The following is a 17,702-nucleotide window of genomic DNA, read 5'->3' on the forward strand; positions in this document are numbered from 1 at the left end:
GTCAGCTTAGCTTAGCATAGGGACGGGGGCGAGGGGACGCTGCTAGAGAATGAATCGCATTTCCCAGAATGGTGAGCTGCTCCTTTAAAAGGAGGGGAGACTCCATAACAATGGCGCTCTTTGTGAAAAAGATGAAATTTAAGTTTCATATCAGAGCAGACTTAGTGTATCAGAGTAGATTTAGTGGAGGGGGGGGCAGAGGTTGACTCCTGAGACGTGATGAATGTATAACCCATCAAATATCAAATTAGGATCAGACTGTAATCGCTACAGGCTCACATGGACGGTCCATCCCTGCATTTTTAGGAAAACACAGCATCAGCCACATATAGTATGAAAAAGACAGAGTAACAGCAATCAGTGCAATTAACCAGGTAAAAATAATCCCTGACAAGCATCCTTCTAATTTTCCCTTTTCTGCTGATTAATAATGCAAACACATTGGATAAAATAAGTGATTCGATAACTTCCCTTTGTTTTAGAAATAAAAATCTGGATGACCGAACACCAAAGATTTGATTCCTAAAAAAACGAAAACAATAAAAAAAAACACATAATACCCAAAATATAGGAGAACGTTTAAAATGAACTTCACTAAGTGCTGAGATAACCTGTATATCATTAAGAGTAAGATGATACAATCTGTCTTCACTTCATTTTCCTTTTCCCGATTCAACTTGTCAGTGAGAGTATGATGCGGGGTTAGACTGAGTGAAATGACAGAATTAACCCAGTTTCTATGAGGAAAGAATAGGGAGAGACATTTTGGTCAGTTTTTACATCTATGAAGAAGCCAGTCTTATTATTAGCAAAAATCATTTTTAGTGTCCCTGATTAAAATGCTGTTTCAGAGGCTTGTCCACCCTGACAAGGACTCAAGGAACTTTGTTAATTCTCTGGCATAAAAACACCCACATATAAAAATGGGCCATTGACACGTTAAATAAAATAAATTTGTTTTACATTAATTCTTATATTGATGGCCACTGGAACAATAATAATACATAATCTAATATAAAGAGATGAATTAGATTTGCATTTGAGTAAAGCTAGTTTTTTTTTTTTAACATTTACAGATATTTTACTTGAAAGTTTAATCAATGGATTGTGTCTGTAGGACTTTAATTCAAGCTACAGCTGTTTAAACCGTGTGTCTGCTTTAACTCTCTCAATTCAATTTAACGTTGTGCCGTTCTATCATTCAGTCCATCCTAGAAAGGAGCAGACGGAGCTCATCGTCAAATTAAAGACTAAAGGGGTTGTTAAATTCAACTGATCGCATCTTTAAATTTTGAGAAGGAAACCAATGAAGTCAAATTCAGAAATGTCATTTGTGACTGGCAAATTAAATGATCTTTTTAAAATGTACTTTTGCTTTGAATTCATCAATATCAACTTATAAGTGCTCATTTGATTAATCAATTCATAATTCAAATGGAGCAATTCATTCATTGACTATAATTAAAAACTTTCAGGGTGAACAATTATTCCATTGCCATACTCCAGCATCAATACATTTGACCTCTAGTTAAATCATTGTTAACACACACCTAGGACAAAGGACAGGAAAAAGGCAGGTTAGGCTTTAGTGGAAGTGCCCTTTAGTCACTGAGAAAGATCACGGCCTCACTTTGGTTTATAATGGGAGTGACTTTTGGGTGACGTGTGATCAGCCGCCTCCCTACAGAGACTGGTAGCCATCGGTCCTCCTCCTGCGGCCCAGAAGGTAGGCCACCACCACGATGCAAATGAGCACCAGCAACGTCACCCCCACTGCGATGGCAACGCGGTAGTCCGGCTTGTCGGCCGCACAGGGGTCAGCTGGAAAACACACACATACAGAGACACATACACATCAGATTCATCTATTAAACTGAAAATAAATTAAATATATCATTACATTTGGAATTACTAATTCTATTCCCTTGTTCTCTGTAATTAATAATGGATTTTTATGACTGGAGACAATCCAATCATTGGGCGAGAGGTGGGCACGCCCTGGACTGGGCACCAGCCAACCGCAGGACCATTATTAGACTTCTAAATAAAAATTAAATCCAGGCTTTGTTGATGAGCTTAGATGCTGAAACAGCTTTTGATTCTGTAACATGGAAATTCCTATTTAAGGTTACTGAGAACTGAATGAAATGAAATAAGTAATTATTACTTATTATACTTGTCTTGTATTCTTATGCATCTCTCAAGCCCAACAGAATCTCTGCCTGAGCTGATGTCAGTGCTGGACTGATAGGGGTACATACTTGGCTATAAACTAAAAGAGCAAATGGGCTGGGATGAGTAGCATAAATGCTGAAGGGTTTCTAGGCTGGACTGTAAATGCTCTTACTGCATATTGCACACTCTTAAATTAAGGCCTGACTTTAAGGACCTTAAGGACAAATCTACCCTGCAGAACTGGGATCATTTGAGGTGTTTTCAAATCAGACATTTTGTGGCAAGAAATCCAAGATAGACGACATAGAGAGAGGAAACCTTCATATTTAAAAAGAGAACATATTCTGAATATTAAAGCAAGATGGGAAGCAGAGGGTAATTTCACAATTTAACAGTGGAAGAATCCAGCATCCAGCCCCAGCCTCAGGGTGGCCTGTACCAGAGCAGACCACCTTTTTCATGGCGGCGACACAAAGTCCTGCCTGAACCAAGTTTCTCAGCGCCAGCAGGTGTGACCTGAAGTCTGCCAGCTGATCTTCAGAGGGAGCACACCAGTTAGTTAGTACCGAGCAGGGAACAAAGGAGCAACCGGATTCTTGCAGAATGCAAAGAGGACAGCAAGAGCAAAGAACCACAACCTTCTTCCAGTCTGACTCATCAACAGGCTGAGAAAGCAGCACACTGAAGGACCTTCTTCTTCCCTTATGAGGACTGGGAACAAACTCTAACTGGGTATATACAGCATAGCATTACTGTATACATGGCTAAACAATGGTTTAACTTTGTTAATGTATTAGTTTTGATTTGCTTTAATGTTCATTGAGTTTGATTATTGTGATGTGTTGTAGTTTACTGTGCAGCCATAAAGTTCAGTTGATGTTAGTTTGCTCACACACACACAGGGTCTACAGACTAACCATCCTCTCCTAACCTGCACCTTTATTCTACACACTCACACATACAGTTTTACAAATAGACCTTGACTGAGAGACAAAGCTAAGCTACCAGCTACAGCGCTTGGCTTCCCCTGTCTGCCTCTGACCCACACCCCAGGGGGTCTGGTGGCCATTTTGTAGGGAGTCACCATTTGTTCTCCCACATTTTTATAGTCCTCCAAGTTACATTCCTCTGCATATGCACGAACACACTCTCCCTATTGTTTGTTAGCTAGTTACAGTCACTTGGTTCGATTGTTTGTATGTTATGTTACAGAATGATTTTGTTCTGTTTTGATAAATGTTTTAATCCACATGCTGTCTTCTTTAATATTGTACAAGAGTGAATACTGCCAACCTCTACTCTGTCAAGAACTCTGAAATCCTTCAACTAGCTGTCAATGTGGTCATTCTGGTTGTAGTTATTAAGTTAATTATTAGCCATAATACTAAATTAATGGTTTAGTATTTTATGAGGCTGAATCAGTTAAATTGGCTCTTTTTCCTCATTTATCGAGGTGGTGCCCCAGTCGAGGTGGACTTTACTCTAAGTCCCACTAATCAATATAATTATTAATTATCTTTAATCATTATAATTATTTCTGAGAGCCAAATTGCCCCAGAAATGGTGCAAACCCAACATTTATTGGTGCCCCAGAGTACCGAGCACAACAATGGGCATGTGGGTGTCTTTTCAGGCCTGAGCTCTTATCTAGCTTTTCTCATGTCTCAGGTTCCTGTGGATCCTGGTCCTGGTTCTCTGGCTGTGTTATTATTATTATTCACATAAGAACTATTGTCATGTTTTTCACTGTTACCATATTGCCCATTATTAATCACAATCCCATTGTCACTACTATAGTTGCTGTTATTACTTTGGTCGTTAGGCAGCTGTTAGGTAACTGTTGCCTAATATCCGATGTTTGGTCATGTGGGGATTCTTGAGTCCCTAATTTTGAATTCCTTTACTTACACACGCCAAACTCATTGCTCTTTGTCAGATTGAAAGCCTGCATCCTGTCTTGCTGGATGTCCAGGTACAGTCCGTTCCCCATGTAGAGAGATTCACTCCTGCAGGAGTAGGAGTGTCCAACCTTTGCAGTGAAGAGATGCAGGGATTTGTTGCTGGCTTTGTATTCGGCATTACCTGCAACAGAATAAAAAGAGCACTGCTTAGATCCCTTCGGGGCATAATGAAGATTATAATAAAACACAAATGCTGCTCATCAGATATGAAAGAAAACTTGTTAGACTGCATTTCACTGACCGGCATCACATGCTGAACAGTAATCATATCTACACCTAGTTCAACTGACACACAAACAAGGAAGTTCTCTTTGTCTTGTTAATATTTGCCAGTCTTGCACAACCTCCACCTGCAGCTGAAATATCAGTGTACATGCTGTGACCCAGTAATGAGAGTCTAAAGTATAACTGATAAAATGACAGTAAATCTTGTGTTGAGGTCGCGATAAAATGTGAGTATTCACAGCTCACCTCCTTTGCTCAAGGGGTAGTTGAGGACGAAGGACAGAGCATCCACGTAGACAGCATTATCAGCAGTGCTCTGAGGTTATAAAAAAAAAATTTGGAAATTGGTTTTAATTTCCATATATACAAACATGGCCTTGACAAAAGCGTATTAATAAAGAGGGTTTGGAATCATCATAGCAGACTGCATGCACTGCTTGTAACTAGCACTGTGAAAATGAACCCATTTAAGGTTATTTTGTGTAAAAATGTACTCATTTTCATTGATTACTCAAAAATAATTAGCAGATTAATCAACAGTAAGGAATGTAATGTAATGTAAAACAACACGACATGGATTCCCTTATTTTTGATCCCTGATCAATTTTCTATGAGCAAAAAAGTAGGTCTAAACAGATTTTAGCAGTAAAAGTAGCAGTTTAATTAAATCTCAGCTTCCTACTAACCACAGTCGCTTCACAGCAAAATAACATGTGAGCATACTGTGATCTTGGGAGACGACAGCCTTTCTGCTTAACAAACCGTTACTGCTACAGTTTCCCTCTGCTGGGCTTAAATTGAGCGTCACCCTCACTCTCACTTTCTGTTTACCATGAAGTGAAACCACACTTTGGACCATTTCTCTCTGTCTGCCATGACTCTTTCTTCTTCGGTGGTATAGGTACCACGGCGATGAACGTCCAGGAACGTTACTTTCAGTGCACCTTCCTGTCACTGGTAGGACCATTCTAGTGTTAACGACCGACAGCGGGCCATTTAATGGGCTGGTGACACCTGAAGCAACGACTCTGAAGTAGTGCAGGTACTGCGAAGATAAGTTGTAGACTCAATTGGATCGTAATTCTACGTAATTGGAAATAGCTGTGCTAGCCAAACATAACCAAACTGGTAGACTGATGTTGTTTCAGGCCCATGGGGATGTATGAATTGAGGTGATGACGGCATAAATTCCCAGACAAAAAATTCCTTTAGTGGCCTAAAATGCCAATATTTGCATGCAAAAAATGTCTGTACATACGGAGAAAGCCTTCGATAATCACTAAATGAATCACAGGAGTGCTGTAGAGTCAGGCAGTCACGCTGTCACATCCTCTTACAACAGGCTTGTCGACGACACTTCCCTTTTTTAACAATTCTTCTCTCATTCCAGTACCTACCTATTTGTAATTCATCAAAAAACTGAGTAGGTTAATCAATGTCACATGTATATAATTCCTCAAAACATTTAATGAAACAGTAAATCAGTATGAGCTTTGTCAAAGACCTCAACATTATACTTCCCTATTTGCGACAAATGTAGGAAATCAACAGCACCTTGTTGAACATGAGGGTGATGAAGCCCTCTTTGAAGACAAGGGTAAGGTTGGCCTTGGTTTGCTGACAACCTCCATTTGCTGTGGTCATGCTTGGCTGAATAATGAAGGTTCCATTGTCCTGGGAGATAAACAGTGAGAAATCAGGCATCTGCATTGCTACCTTGAATCAGAATGTCCTGGAAAGCACGATGGCAGCTGTAGTGTTTCTTTTGAAAAACAATATCACCTTGTCATGTCACTTCTCACATGACACAGAGATGACCCCTCCACAGTCATCAAATGTACCACAATGAGGAAATTCAAACATTTCTCAATTCCTGAAAACGGGATGCTGACACAGTAGAAAGCTGAATAAGAGGCTTGGGCAAGAAGTTCTATTCAAGGTGATGAATTTCTGAAAGGCCTCACAATCCCTAAATGTAAGTTTAAGAGCAGAATATGGTCAAAACATAGGCTGGATCTTTTCGGGGGCTCTTGTTGTGTCTTCTAACCGTACCTTTGGTTTTGCCAGTCGGATCTGTAGCGCCATCTGAGCCATCAGGCAAATCACTTTTTTGTCTGTTGTCAGGTTGTATTTTCCTACAGTCAAGTTGGCGGAGGGAGTAGGTTTAGGAGAAGGTGGGGGTGTAGGCTTGGCAGTGGTGGTGGGGGGTTTAGGCTTGGCGGTGGTGGTGGTGGTGGGTTTAGGCTGGGCGGTGGTGGTGTTGGTGGGTATAGGCTTGGCGGTGGTGGTGTTGGTGGGTATAGGCTTGGCGGTGGTGGTGTTGGTGGGTATAGGCTTGGCGGTGGTGGTGTTGGTGGGGGGTTTAGGCTTGGTGGTGGTGGTGGTTGGTTTAGGCTGGGCGGTGGTGGTGTTGGTGGGGGGTTTAGGCTGGGCGGTGGTGGTGGTGGTGGTGGTGGTGGATGCAGGCTTGACGGTGGTGGTCTTGGATTTCTGTGTGGCAGGTGTGAACATTTGCCCTGGGGACATGGTTGCAGCAGGTTTGGAACTCTTTTTATCTTCGACCAATGACAGCGCTTCAGTCAAAAACACAGAAGGGGAGAAACAAATCAGTTTCTGTATTGATACATATACCACTTCCCAACTTCATCATCTTCTATGCAAAACTGGATTAGTTGATTTTTTGGCACTCGTGAGCAGAAGAACAAGCTGAAGACATCTGGCCTATTATTGGCTTAAATACTGTTAATGGCTAATGGGTTATTAAGAAATGTCCTATACACATGCATATCTAAGGCTCAGAGCAACATTATCATTCATTTTGAGTTGTTCCACCTGATGAATGTATCATTTTTCTCCTTTTAGCTTTGTTTTGGTCTCTACCAACCACTGAGAAAAAACATAGACCATATAAAAGAAGTGGATGTTGCCTTTCGGTCTGGAAAGTGAGACTATGGAAGTGGAAGTGCTTTAACCCTGCTTTTGTTCCATTGGCCAGCAAAGGGAAACTCTATTAGTGGCAAAAAGAAGTCCAATTGTACAGAAGAAACACGACTTCTCAACTGATTCTCTCTGCAGAGGTGCCTTCTTTCTAATGGCCAGTGGGGGACAACTCGACTGGCTCCAAAAAGAACCCTGACGTATGAAAGACTGTGAAAAAATGACCCCACTTCTCACTTGATTTATCACTTCAGTAAACACTTTCCGGATGGGTTCTTGGACTCACTTGGTACTTTCAAGTCTTCTCCAAAACAACATGATGTTCATTTAGTAAATGATGGTCCCATTTAGTGTACTAGACAATAAAACAGGGTATGTTTTAGGACAAAACTAGCTTCTGACCATCAAATCAGAGGTGGTCTTCTTGGAATGAAGGTCACTTCTGGCTCCAAAAACAACGGCCATGAACCCAAGATGACGACAGCCAAAATGCCGGTCTCCAGTGGGTGATGTCACGGAGGCTTTATCCACTCCTTATATCCTGTCTAATGCTTCTTTAACTGCTTAATTGGTCAGCAGCTAGTGGTTAACTGTGTCCGCCAGCTGTTCGTGTTTGGGAAAGTGAACTACAGTGATTATCTGAGGGTTCATCAATACAAACGATGGCTTCACATTACACAAAGTCACCTGATCCATTGTTTTTTTTGAGGACGGTGTTTTTTTTTTTTTGTGGCCTGCTTTGCTGAACTTGGACGACGAAGGGCCCGAGAATGAACTTGAAGCTTTTACGCTTGTTGACTGAAACTGCTGATCTTTGAACCGTGAGCTCGGCCTTCTAAACAAACAAATCGGCAGGACTGATTTAGTTTGATAGCACCTCTGCTTTCCGCGCAGTCATCACATTTATGTGACTGTGATGTGTTTCCTGATCCGCAGGGTCAGGCGACGGTTATCAGAATGTCCCATTGTGGGGTTCAGATCCAACAGGTGACTGGGCTTTACACACAGATGGCTCACTTTTAGAAAGTGTTGGGTTACCATCTTCATGTTACTGATGTGTGTGCTCACTTTTTTACAATTACTTGCTAGTTTCTAACTTATTCTAACTTACTCACTGGTTACTAACTAACTTATCAGCAAGTAGGAAGTAAATCAAAACCAAATTAAATTTCAAAATGCTTCTATTCACTGCTGCTTTCGACACTTCAAGTTGCAGATTGATCCTGTCCTGTGAACGCAGTTGTGTGCCAGCAGACATGTGACCCACAACTGTAACACCATCGAAAGACTGCGGAAATTTCTGTTCCCTAAACGATCCAGGAAGTCACACTGAGGTCTCGTGAAAACACGCCAAGTAGAATGTACACACCGGATAATAACACAAATGCAAGCAGTTCCCCAGAACATCCAAGTTTTGACACAAGCACAAATAGTCATTTAGTAAAAGTGTTTTCAAAAAAAAAATAATAAAACACATTGTTTGCTTTCGGTTTAACGGACAGGAAGTGTGTGTCTTACCTGAGACAGCGCAGAGGGCTACAAAGAAGAACACGACAGTCCTCATGGTGATAGTTTTCTCCTCTGGTTCTTCACTGCGAAGTGCGCTCACCCAGCTGCGTCTCCCCGATAAGGACAGAGCCGCGTCAAGATGACGGCCGGAGAACTACTTCCTGTTAAAAAATAAAAGCATCCGTAGCTGTCAAAAAAAAAAAATAATAATTGCAACAAGTATTAAGTGCAGTTGGACAAAAATATTATATTCTTTCGAATTATTGAAATGAAATTGTCCAGGTATCATCGGATAATCCGTAATTCATATGTAATTCAAAAACGAAAAAAACATAAATCCAAAATGGAAAACTGTTTTTTTTGTGTCAGACTCAAAAAAACAATAAACCAATAAACATAAACTATCCGTTTTTTTGTTTTTGTTTTTTCTTTTGTCGTTATACGTTTTCGATTGAAGAACGACAGGTTTAACACGAAAACAGTCACGTGGTTTTTGTTTTGTGTTTTTTTTTTTTTCCCGGCGGGCAGACCGACAGCGGAAGTGAAGCGCAGCAAATTCAAAATAAAAGCCTAGAGGATTGAATGGCCATTCTACAAAAAGTGTAACAAATAGAGCAAGAACAGGATCTAACAGACTGACTTGCATTACAGCCTCTATTATGACATTAATCAGTGCCAAAGCCGTGACGTGACAAAAGGGACCGATCGCTCTTCCAAAGCCGTGTCGATCATCATCACATTCATTTGCAGTAGGCAGGCTTTTTGGCTATTTATTCAGTCATTGTCATCAGAAGAAGAATAGCACAATTGATTACATAAAAGGTAGCAAGTTTGTTACGTTTCTCGACTTTCTCTCTGAGATGCAGATTGCCCTATGTGGACCCTGATGATAGCACACAATCATTTTATTCCTAAACTTTGCTAAACAACTCAAGTGTTGCACAAATAAGATAAGATAAGATAACTTTTTATTGATCCCACAGTGGGGAAAGTTCCTTGTAATTGCAGCTCAAAGACAGACATAGAGCAGACAATTAAAGAAAGAGAAATTAAATAAACATAACATATACAGAAACATTATATACACAGTAATTATAAAGATTATGGCACAGTTGTCAATGGATGACAGAACCAAAAATGTCTATTTTAAAATGAACACATATACATGAAACCGGTCCTGTAAGGCTGTCACAGATGCAGCTGACTAAGCAGTTAACTGACTACACAAAATATTACTATTAATGTAGACACACCCATGTTATAATATTGACAAAGGTGCCAAGATCGACCTACAGCCTCCACATAACCTGTCCATGGAAAACATGATGAAACCTCTAACAGTATTCAGAGTTTTAGATGTCCTCAATAACCCGTGTGCTGACTATCACTTTGTTTTCGCTCACAGGAATGTTCTCTGGACCCAACGTTAATTAGCATTTGTTTTGAGTGATATCATTGTCTGACTGCAGGTTAATATTGAAGTGCGTTGCCGGCTAAGATGACCCCCTCCACTAAAGAGGGCCTCTTGGAGTGCATCAAAGAGCCGCAGGCCAAGCAGGATTGAGTTAGTACAACTACCTTTGCAAAGTTAGGTTAGAGAATTATGAAAGTCAGGCAGAATATCTATGCAGAACGTAAGTCCTCTAAATATAAAGAAAAGGTGAGCCTATTCACTCCATCAACACAGCAGGTGATGCTAAATTACCAGTTCATAGATGACATGAATATATAAGTAGCACTAAAAGAGAATAATACTGACAATAACTATAGTAGTTACTATCATAGAAATGATAATTGCAGAATAAGAAGAGCTTTTTTTCCCCATTGATTGATTGTTTTATATTTCGTACTGAAGTTTCACCACAGGATCGGATCATGAGATGCCCCTCATGCTATCATGGATGAGCTGGATCTCCAGCTCTGATCTCTAAGGACATCAGAGTACGTTCATAACTGAGCCACTTAAGTTGCAGCTCTGTCTGAGCTGGACGTAGGTTTAAAGTTACAATTCGGTGAGAGGTCTCCTGTTACGTTTAATCTTGGGCTGAAGGAAAAGATTATATTAAAAAAATCTTGAGGTTAGTGGCTCAGAGGTAGAACTGCTTCATGCAGACAGAACGTATGTGCAGGTTGCAGTTAGATTTGTGAGCACTGCAGTTAATGCGGCCATACAAATGAACATTCTGATTAACAGGTGGTGAAATACCTGCAGCAGTGCATCTCCTTTTAGACGCCGTGTGCTGTCAATTAGTATTCTGTGTTCCTCTGCACATCCGAAAGGTCCCACACACAGTCCAGGTTTACACAGTACAGGTCGCTGTCCTCCTGATAAATCCTACGCTCTAAAAGCATCATTTCAATCTACTTCCTGTCAAGTTTGTACCGTTTTTGGTTTTGCTGCTTATATGCCCCGCAATAGTCACTGCGGTGACATTACTGCATGCATGGAAACTACAAAGACTGAAAAAAAGAAGAGAGAAGAGATAAAGAAACCACCAGGAGAGCTGCACTGCAGCCAATAGGCCAACCAAACGGACTGCAACGATTATATGAGCAAGAGAGCCAAAGTTCAAGGGTCATGATGAAGAATTAAGTTGTCTGCAGATTGTATAGAGAGTGTGTGCTTTGCGAGGACAGCTGCAGTATGTTCTACAGTAAGAAGAAATGAATTCAGTTTGGAATGTTGTTTTTAGGGAGTTCCCACAGTCCCACACTGATGATGTCATGGCTTCAGCCAGGGTGCTGAAACCTGAGAGAACAACAGAGAAAAGTTTTAGGAAAAAACGTTGTCATGGGCTTTTCCCGTTCCTTTTTTGTATTTTGTCACTTGAAAAAGTGTTTAACATGGCATGATATGCATGTTTTTTGGGGGGTATTTTTGGTTGACCACAGGTTTCCTCAGAGTGGAGCTCCAAAGCCAAACCTTGTGACAGTCACAGGAAGCTTTAACTGTTCATTTTACAGTATTCGTGGCTTTAATTCTGGCCTGAATACTTATAGTTGTAGAAGTGGTTGCACTGGTAGTAGCACCTGTAGTAGAAGAAGAACAAGGAAAGCAGGGTACTAATACAATGTAGTTGTACTGGTACACCTGACATAGTAATGTAATGATTAGTTTTAGTGTTGCAGTTTGCATCAGTATACAGAAAATTGAGGATATCTACTGACTTCATGTGACACAGAAAAAGGAAATGAGTCATTTCCCAAAACCACACACACTCAGTGGTGTTTGTCTCTGAGGATGTTACACTGCTCAAAAAATGAAGGGGACACTTAAATCACACATGATTAGAAAGGTGCTATACAAATACAGACCATTTACCCTCCGCCAAACCGGTCATGCTGGATGATGATACAGGCATTGTAACGTTCACCCAACATCTCCAGACTCTTTCTGGTGTTCTCTGGTGAATGCGAGCTGCACGGTGCTGGGCTGTGAGCACAGGTCCCACTAGAGGACATCAGGCCCTCATGCCACCCTCATGGAGTCTGTTTCTGACAGTTAGGTCAGAAACAAGCACACCAGCAGCCCGCTGGGGGTCATTCTGTAGGGCTCAGGCAGTGCTCCTCCTGTTCCTCCTCACACAGAGGAGCAGATAGCGGTCCTGCTGCTGGGTTGATGCCCTTCTACGGCCCTGTCCAGCTCTCCTTGAGTCTCCTGGTATCTCCTCCACGTATGGATGTGCCATCCTGCAGGAGCTGGACTACCTGTGCAGCCTGAAGGGGCTGCAGGTACCGCCTCACCCTACCAGTAGTGACAAGCACACTAGCAACATGTAAACATGTAAAACTAGAGAAGAATCAGTCAGGAAGGATGAGGAGAGAGCAGTTATCTGTAAAACCATCCCTTTGGGGGTGGTCTTGCTGTTTCCTCTCCACTGCACCTGTTGTCACTTTCAGTGGCACCAAAACAGGTTAAATTGATTGGCTTATGCTTCCTAACTGGACAGGTCAATATCCCTGAAGCTTAATGATTAAGTGTTCCCTTAATTTTTGTTGAGCAGTGTACATTGATTTCATTTGGTCCAAATGAAACAAAATGATTGGACGAGTTTATTACAGTCGTGTGACAGCCACAGACACCGGATTCTTTTTTTCTTTCTATTTTTTGTCATTATTGATTGCCTTCAGGCTGTTATAAGAATTTCAACCAATATAACAAAAGGCACCCTGTCTTCCAACTAATCATAATGTATGCATGTGAGTGAACCTCAGATTCATGTAGTGAGGAATGACTAACTGACTGATCTTGCCAACGCTCAACAGGAATCAAAGGCACATAATCAAACCTGGTGTCTATCTCAACTATTGGAGCTTTGTTGCCAGTTTGCTTTTTGGTTTAATTTCTCGAGAGAATGTTATGATAATGAGGTCAGACTCCAGCCAATCCCGTTGCTGTAAACCCAACTGGCCCCTCCTTCGATGACGACACTCGAGAGGAAACTGTGCACTACCATAAAAGGAAAATACTCCCGCATGCGCATTGGCTTGAGTTTTGTTTGAAGTGAACTGCTGCCTGGGGCTGCTCTTCAAGCTCCAAAGACGCCAAGCATTTGATTTTAACAGTATTTTTCTTATTTACGCCATATTCTTTTAGGGCCTATATGCGCCGAAGAGACGATGTTAGGCCACCATTATCCAAATGCCGACAAGTCGCAACAACTGGTTAACTATGTGGAGGATTATCTGGAATGTGTGGAGTCCCTACCCTTGGACATACAGAGAAATGTTTCTCTGCTTCGAGAAATTGATGCAAAGTACCAAGGTATTGCGTTTCCATGTTTTATCGTTTATTGCAACTGCGTGTAAAAACCATTAAGAGTCTGACAGGGTGTGCTGAAATGGTGGAGCAGGCGCGAGCCTTGTGTTCCCATTCTGCAAAAACCAAGCAGTCCTCGTTATCTACTTCGACCAACAGTAACGTGACTAGCCGAAATATGGATAAAAGGCATTCATGAGCCAAGCGTTGAGTAGACATCTCGGCCGTCGTCACTTCGCACAGCCTGGACACACTCCGAGCTGTCTCGTGCCACCAAACTCCGTGAGGAAAATTGTGAAATGTGATAATTTTGTTCTCTCGGCAAACGTACATATGCGTTACAACCGGTTACAATACCTGTTAAGAATCTTTGTTGTGGTGTGGTAAATTCGGCGTTAATGTGGTTTAAAAACCATCTCTATGTAACAATAAAAACTCAACTTTTCAACGGGTACACGCTGCAAACTGCCGCCCACTACGGCGTTTCCGCGGAGGGTCACTGAGCGAATACGAGGAAAAACAATGAATAAACTGGGGCATGTACGTGAATGAAGCGATGCTTGGTGCGTTTTATGTCTGCGGAAGCCCAGAACGTAGAATAAAGATGCATTCACTGGGATGTGAACCCTTCGCCGATGACAATGGTTCACATACGGCGCTACGGAATGTAATAACATAGCTTTCTGTTGACGCAGGGTGGGCAGCGACTTCCCATCAGCCCCCGTTAGCAACAACCGGAGACCATCGCTAACATGTTAGCTAGAATGAACGACGCGTTTCATTAGAACAGTTTTTAAAGCGAAGCCACAGTCCCGTTCAAAGCCTCCCCCTCCACTCTGCTCCGTCGAGTGAACTGTCGAGCTGAGGTCTCCCTCTCCAAGCAACTCCCTTTATGGCTGCCGTCATTTCCTGTGTCCTCGGTCCTCCCCATTCTTCTTCGAGGTGTTTAGGCGGTAGAGAGATTTAACGTTGCTTCCCTGCTGCCCGCAGGTAGTCTTCCTCAGTTTGCAATTCCCACACAGGCGTGTGATTAGTGCGGTAGCTTTCTTCCTGCCCCCCCCCCCCACTGGTCCTGTCTTCCTTAATGATGTGCATTACTCGTCTTCCACAAGTGTATTTTCTGCATGTTACGGCAGCTGCTGTCTGGGTGACTTTAAGTTTTAAAGGGTTAACCCAGTTTAAAACACCAAAGTACATTATGATGGCATGAAACTTAAGCTATCTTCTGGCCAGCGGTTTATTTGTGTTTTGCACGTCATGCTACATTTATAAGTCATGGGAATCCAACTTTTCAGCCATGTAAAGTCATAAAAAGTCAGAATTTTCTAATTGACTTTGAGTGGGAACCCTGCAAGTTTCCAAAGGTAAACTGAGGTCTCAGGTGAAACTTCTCCCTCAGCAGATGATTACAGATACAGATGTCACTCCGCATGGTGAAGCTCAATCATCACAGTCAAGCAACAAATAGAAAAGCACATTTTGAGTGTATGGTGGCTTATATTTTATGTCTTATTATTATATTCTTATTTTTTTAAATGTGTAAAGCATCCCCTTCATGTCACCTCTCAGTGTTCGTAGTTAGTCACAACTCCTTGTCTTTTTATCCTACTTTGCAGAGGTGCTGAAGGAGGTGGATGAAGTGTTTGAGAAGTACAAAGGGGAGCAGGATGCAGCTCAGAGAAAGCGTTTGCAGATCCAGCTGCAGAGAGCGCTCATCATCAGCCAGGAGCTGGGTGATGAGAAGATCCACGTAGTGACCCAGATGACAGAGCTGGTGGAGAACCGCTCCCGTCAGATGGACTCCCATTCCCTTTGCCTCCAGGAGCCCAGTGAGGCTGAGCGTCTCACTACAGAACGACGTTCCAGTGTCCAAGACTCTCCAGCCCCAGAACGCACCTCAGCTCGCCGCCCGCGACGCCAGCGCAACAGCGAGAGCCGCGACTCCAGCCACCCATCAGCCAACGGCTCCCTGGTGGACGACCCTGTTGAGGAGCTGTCGCTCCCCCAGCCCCGAGAGAAGAAGCCCAAGTCTGCCAAGAAAAAGAAGCGTAAAACCAAACAGGAGCGAGATGCCTCGCCTGTCGACTTCGCCATTGACCCCAACGAGCCCACTTACTGTCTCTGCGAGCAGGTGTCATATGGCGAGATGATCGGCTGCGACAACGACCAGTGCCCCATCGAATGGTTCCACTTTTCCTGTGTGGGGCTCACCTACAAGCCCAAGGGCAAGTGGTACTGCCCCAAATGCAGAGGGGACAACGAAAAGACCATGGACAAAAGCCTAGACAAAAACAGAAAAGACCGTAGATCCAGGTAGTGACCCGTCTCAAGTCACCCTGTCTCACCTTTAAGACGTCTTCAGCCTGAGGGATAAGACCATCAGCCATAGTCGATAACAGTACTCGTGATGTTGTAAGAGCACAGTCGAACACCTTTAGCAGCAGCGCGTATTATTAATAAAGGACAACTTGTGATTTAGCTGACTTTAGCTGTTCATCATTGATTGTTCCCACTATTACTGTACTGTAGTCTGTAGAGAGTCCGGCTGCTGCAGCAACCGTTGGCATGAAGCATCAGATGCCATCTTGCTCAAGTGTTTTTATTTTTATTTTGACTTCTGAGAAAAAGAAACAGGTTCTAATAAAAAGAAAAAAAGGTATTTCTGGTGATGGTCATTATTTTTCTGCATAGTTTTTATTTCCTTTTTGCTTTAACTTTCTTAATTGTACTGAGTTATTTGAAATGATTTGAAAACGGTGTCTGTCTCCTGATGGCTGTAGAGAATAACCTACATGTTAATGTTTCCCAGAGGTTGACCTGCAACAGAGGAGATGATTGTTTATGGGACACTGGAATAGGACATGTTTATGGACTCCAAGTTTTCACTGGTTCACTATCACTATTGTGTACATTTCTATGTATATTCATTAAAGCACAGTATAGCTATTCAGTTCTCTTCTCTCCTTCAGCATGAAGTATGCTACCAGCTTTCTGCACAGCCTGAATGAAGCCAGTACAGTCTGCTATAGCTTAGCTAAGGTGGTTTTACTGTTTTATTACTGTCATTTAGTTAATTAGCATCTCCACATTCTCTTATATATATTTTTACATATGAATTTTATGAAAAAGGGACATGAGAAATACAAAGCCAAAGAAAAAACCTCAACAAACCTGATATAACTGAAACAACAAAGTAATATCTTTGAGTCAGTTTGTCCATCACTGCTAAATATTAGCCTGTTCATGTCCAGTCTGAACCATTTGAGCCACCTGAAAATGTCAGCATGTTAAAGGGAGCTTTCACCTCAACGCAAAGCTGAACTGAAGTGCAGTTTATATCTGTGGGGAAAGTACCAGGACAACAATGTAAAACTACTCCGATAGAAGCATTCAAATCCCAAAATTAGAAAAAGTACTTTCAGGTAACTCTCCTTAAAGTCTCAAAGTGAAAATCCTCATTGTGCTGATAAATCTGAGGGGTCGTCAGATGATACGTGCTGGGAGGAGGGAGATGTAAGTCAGCCTTTGGTTATAGGTTCACAGTGATTGTACATAATCACACACGTATTTCACAGTTAATGTACTCAAGTGGTAGTTTTCCATCTCTGAAGCAGCATTGGGGAGGGACTGAGTGGAAATGACTGTTTGTTAAAGCTAGAGTGTGGAACATTTCCACATACATGAACGTGAACATAGTTTGTTCTAAAGCTCAGTTCTTGCATTGGCACAAGAACTAGCAACGGTCGATTTGTTGCAGAGAACATGACGAAAAATGAGACTATGGCTGTGGTTTAATAGTCCGGTGTCTTTTCCTTGACCCTGATGGAAAATGTGAATTCAAAGAAAGATGTGAAGGAGAATTCATAAGGACTTAGGAAAAGACAACCGTGGTCCAAGTCCAAGTCATTTCACTCAGTTTGGAACTCATCTCATCTCATTGTCTATACCGCTTATCTGTCAGGGTCGCGGGGGGAGCTGGAGCCAGTCCCAGCTGACTTTGGGCGAGAGGCGGGGTCACCCTGGACTGGTCGCCAGCCAATCACAGGGCCACAAACAGACAGACAAACACTCACACTCACACCTACGGGCAATTTAGAGTTACCAATTAACCTAATGTGCATGTCTTTGGATTGTGG

General features: G+C 42.2%; 3 protein-coding genes across 3 annotated transcripts in view; 1 reads left to right on the forward strand and 2 right to left on the reverse strand.

Moving 5' to 3' along the window:
* LOC139223152 (membrane-spanning 4-domains subfamily A member 4A-like) overlaps positions 1-17,702 on the reverse strand; it is a 174,707-nt gene that overhangs the window by 6,493 nt on the left and 150,512 nt on the right. The window lies entirely within an intron of this gene.
* On the reverse strand, positions 1,167-8,918 carry cd68 (CD68 molecule). The gene is made up of 6 exons (XM_070855120.1): positions 8,817-8,918; positions 6,414-6,934; positions 5,916-6,035; positions 4,608-4,677; positions 4,084-4,257; positions 1,167-1,821 (listed from the first exon to the last, which is right to left on the reverse strand). The coding sequence occupies exons 1-6, from the start codon at positions 8,860-8,862 to the stop codon at positions 1,682-1,684; spliced, it is 1,071 nt and encodes a 356-aa protein (XP_070711221.1). The 5' UTR covers positions 8,863-8,918; the 3' UTR covers positions 1,167-1,681.
* Positions 13,306-16,512, forward strand: ing2 (inhibitor of growth family, member 2). Its single transcript, XM_070854562.1, has 2 exons — positions 13,306-13,572; positions 15,183-16,512. The coding sequence occupies exons 1-2, from the start codon at positions 13,428-13,430 to the stop codon at positions 15,881-15,883; spliced, it is 846 nt and encodes a 281-aa protein (XP_070710663.1). The 5' UTR covers positions 13,306-13,427; the 3' UTR covers positions 15,884-16,512.

Source organism: Pempheris klunzingeri, chromosome 23 (assembly GCF_042242105.1).
Source record: "Pempheris klunzingeri isolate RE-2024b chromosome 23, fPemKlu1.hap1, whole genome shotgun sequence".
NCBI classification, from domain to species: Eukaryota; Metazoa; Chordata; class Actinopteri; order Acropomatiformes; family Pempheridae; genus Pempheris; species Pempheris klunzingeri.

Excerpts from the sequence above, each read along its gene's own strand:
- cd68 (XM_070855120.1), bottom strand. The coding sequence starts at position 8,862 with ATGAGGACTGTCGTGTTCTTCTTTGTAGCCCTCTGCGCTGTCTCAG. Across the intron at positions 6,935-8,816 it reads AGCCCTCTGCGCTGTCTCAG|CGCTGTCATTGGTCGAAGAT; the intron begins GTAAGACACACA and ends TTTTGACTGAAG. Across the intron at positions 4,678-5,915 it reads TCACCCTCATGTTCAACAAG|AGCACTGCTGATAATGCTGT; the intron begins GTGCTGTTGATT and ends TTATAACCTCAG.
- ing2 (XM_070854562.1), top strand. The coding sequence starts at position 13,428 with ATGTTAGGCCACCATTATCCAAATGCCGACAAGTCGCAACAACTGGTT. Across the intron at positions 13,573-15,182 it reads AATTGATGCAAAGTACCAAG|AGGTGCTGAAGGAGGTGGAT; the intron begins GTATTGCGTTTC and ends CCTACTTTGCAG.